The 816-nt window shown below is 31.1% G+C and overlaps 1 protein-coding gene across 1 annotated transcript in view; it reads left to right on the forward strand.

Moving 5' to 3' along the window:
- The window catches only part of LOC110028116, a 37846-nt gene extending 37617 nt beyond the window's left edge, over nucleotides 1-229 (forward strand). Inside the window, exon 6 of the mRNA XM_020729847.1 lies at nucleotides 1-229. Within this exon, the coding sequence (XP_020585506.1) occupies nucleotides 1-134 (134 nt within the window). The 3' untranslated portion in view covers nucleotides 135-229.
- The last annotated feature ends 587 nt before the right edge of the window (nucleotides 230-816 follow it).

An 816-nucleotide genomic window follows, 5' to 3' on the forward strand; every position in this document is an offset into this window, starting at 1 on the left:
GGAATGCTTTGCAAAATACTGTCAAAGCTGTAGCTGTCCGAGTGGCATCTGGTCTGGAAGCAGTGAATTTTCAAATCAGGAAGAACAGGAGCATATGCTTCAACTCACCTGTTACTGTAAGAGTTCTACAGTAGAAATAACATCTTACCTGATCGTAACTCGTTTTAAATTATCTGTATTTTATACATTTCAATACATTTTGTCATTTGCAAATTATTTTTTTTTAATGTGTTTCTAATTGCTTTTTTAGCACATCTAATGTTAAAGTTGCAATCTTAATTAGAGATTGTACTTGTGGTTTACATAATTATGCAAGGGACATTTACATACATACCACATATTTCTTATATATTTACATATCTGACATTTAAACTTCATTGTTTAGATTGGCAACACTCAAATTTTTGACATGACTTAAAAAACGTCACTTTGACTCTTTAAAAGTCAAATGCACATTTTTATGCGGAGTTTTATGTCACCAAGATATTAGAAATGTAAATATCAAATTTTAGTTGTTAGGTATTACAAGTCATAAGAATTGTGTGGTACATATGTAAATTTCCCTTCATAAAAATTAGTATCTTTGTAAAAAAAAAGGCGAGTTACCAAATTCATGTATTTTATTATTCATGCATGCCACAATTGAGGGCCTGTTTGGGGGTAAGAAGCTATTATGCAGAAGCTGTCGCCGATAAGTTGGCTCTCTGCTTATTTTTTGCAGTTTAAAAATAGTTGTGTTGCATTTATTTTTGGATAAATAAGCATTCTACCCATATATTGTAATGTTATTTGCAATAAACCGTTCATACCAGTGCA

This window comes from Phalaenopsis equestris, unplaced genomic scaffold (genome assembly GCF_001263595.1).
Source record: "Phalaenopsis equestris unplaced genomic scaffold, ASM126359v1 Scaffold000488, whole genome shotgun sequence".
Taxonomy (NCBI): Eukaryota; Viridiplantae; Streptophyta; class Magnoliopsida; order Asparagales; family Orchidaceae; genus Phalaenopsis; species Phalaenopsis equestris.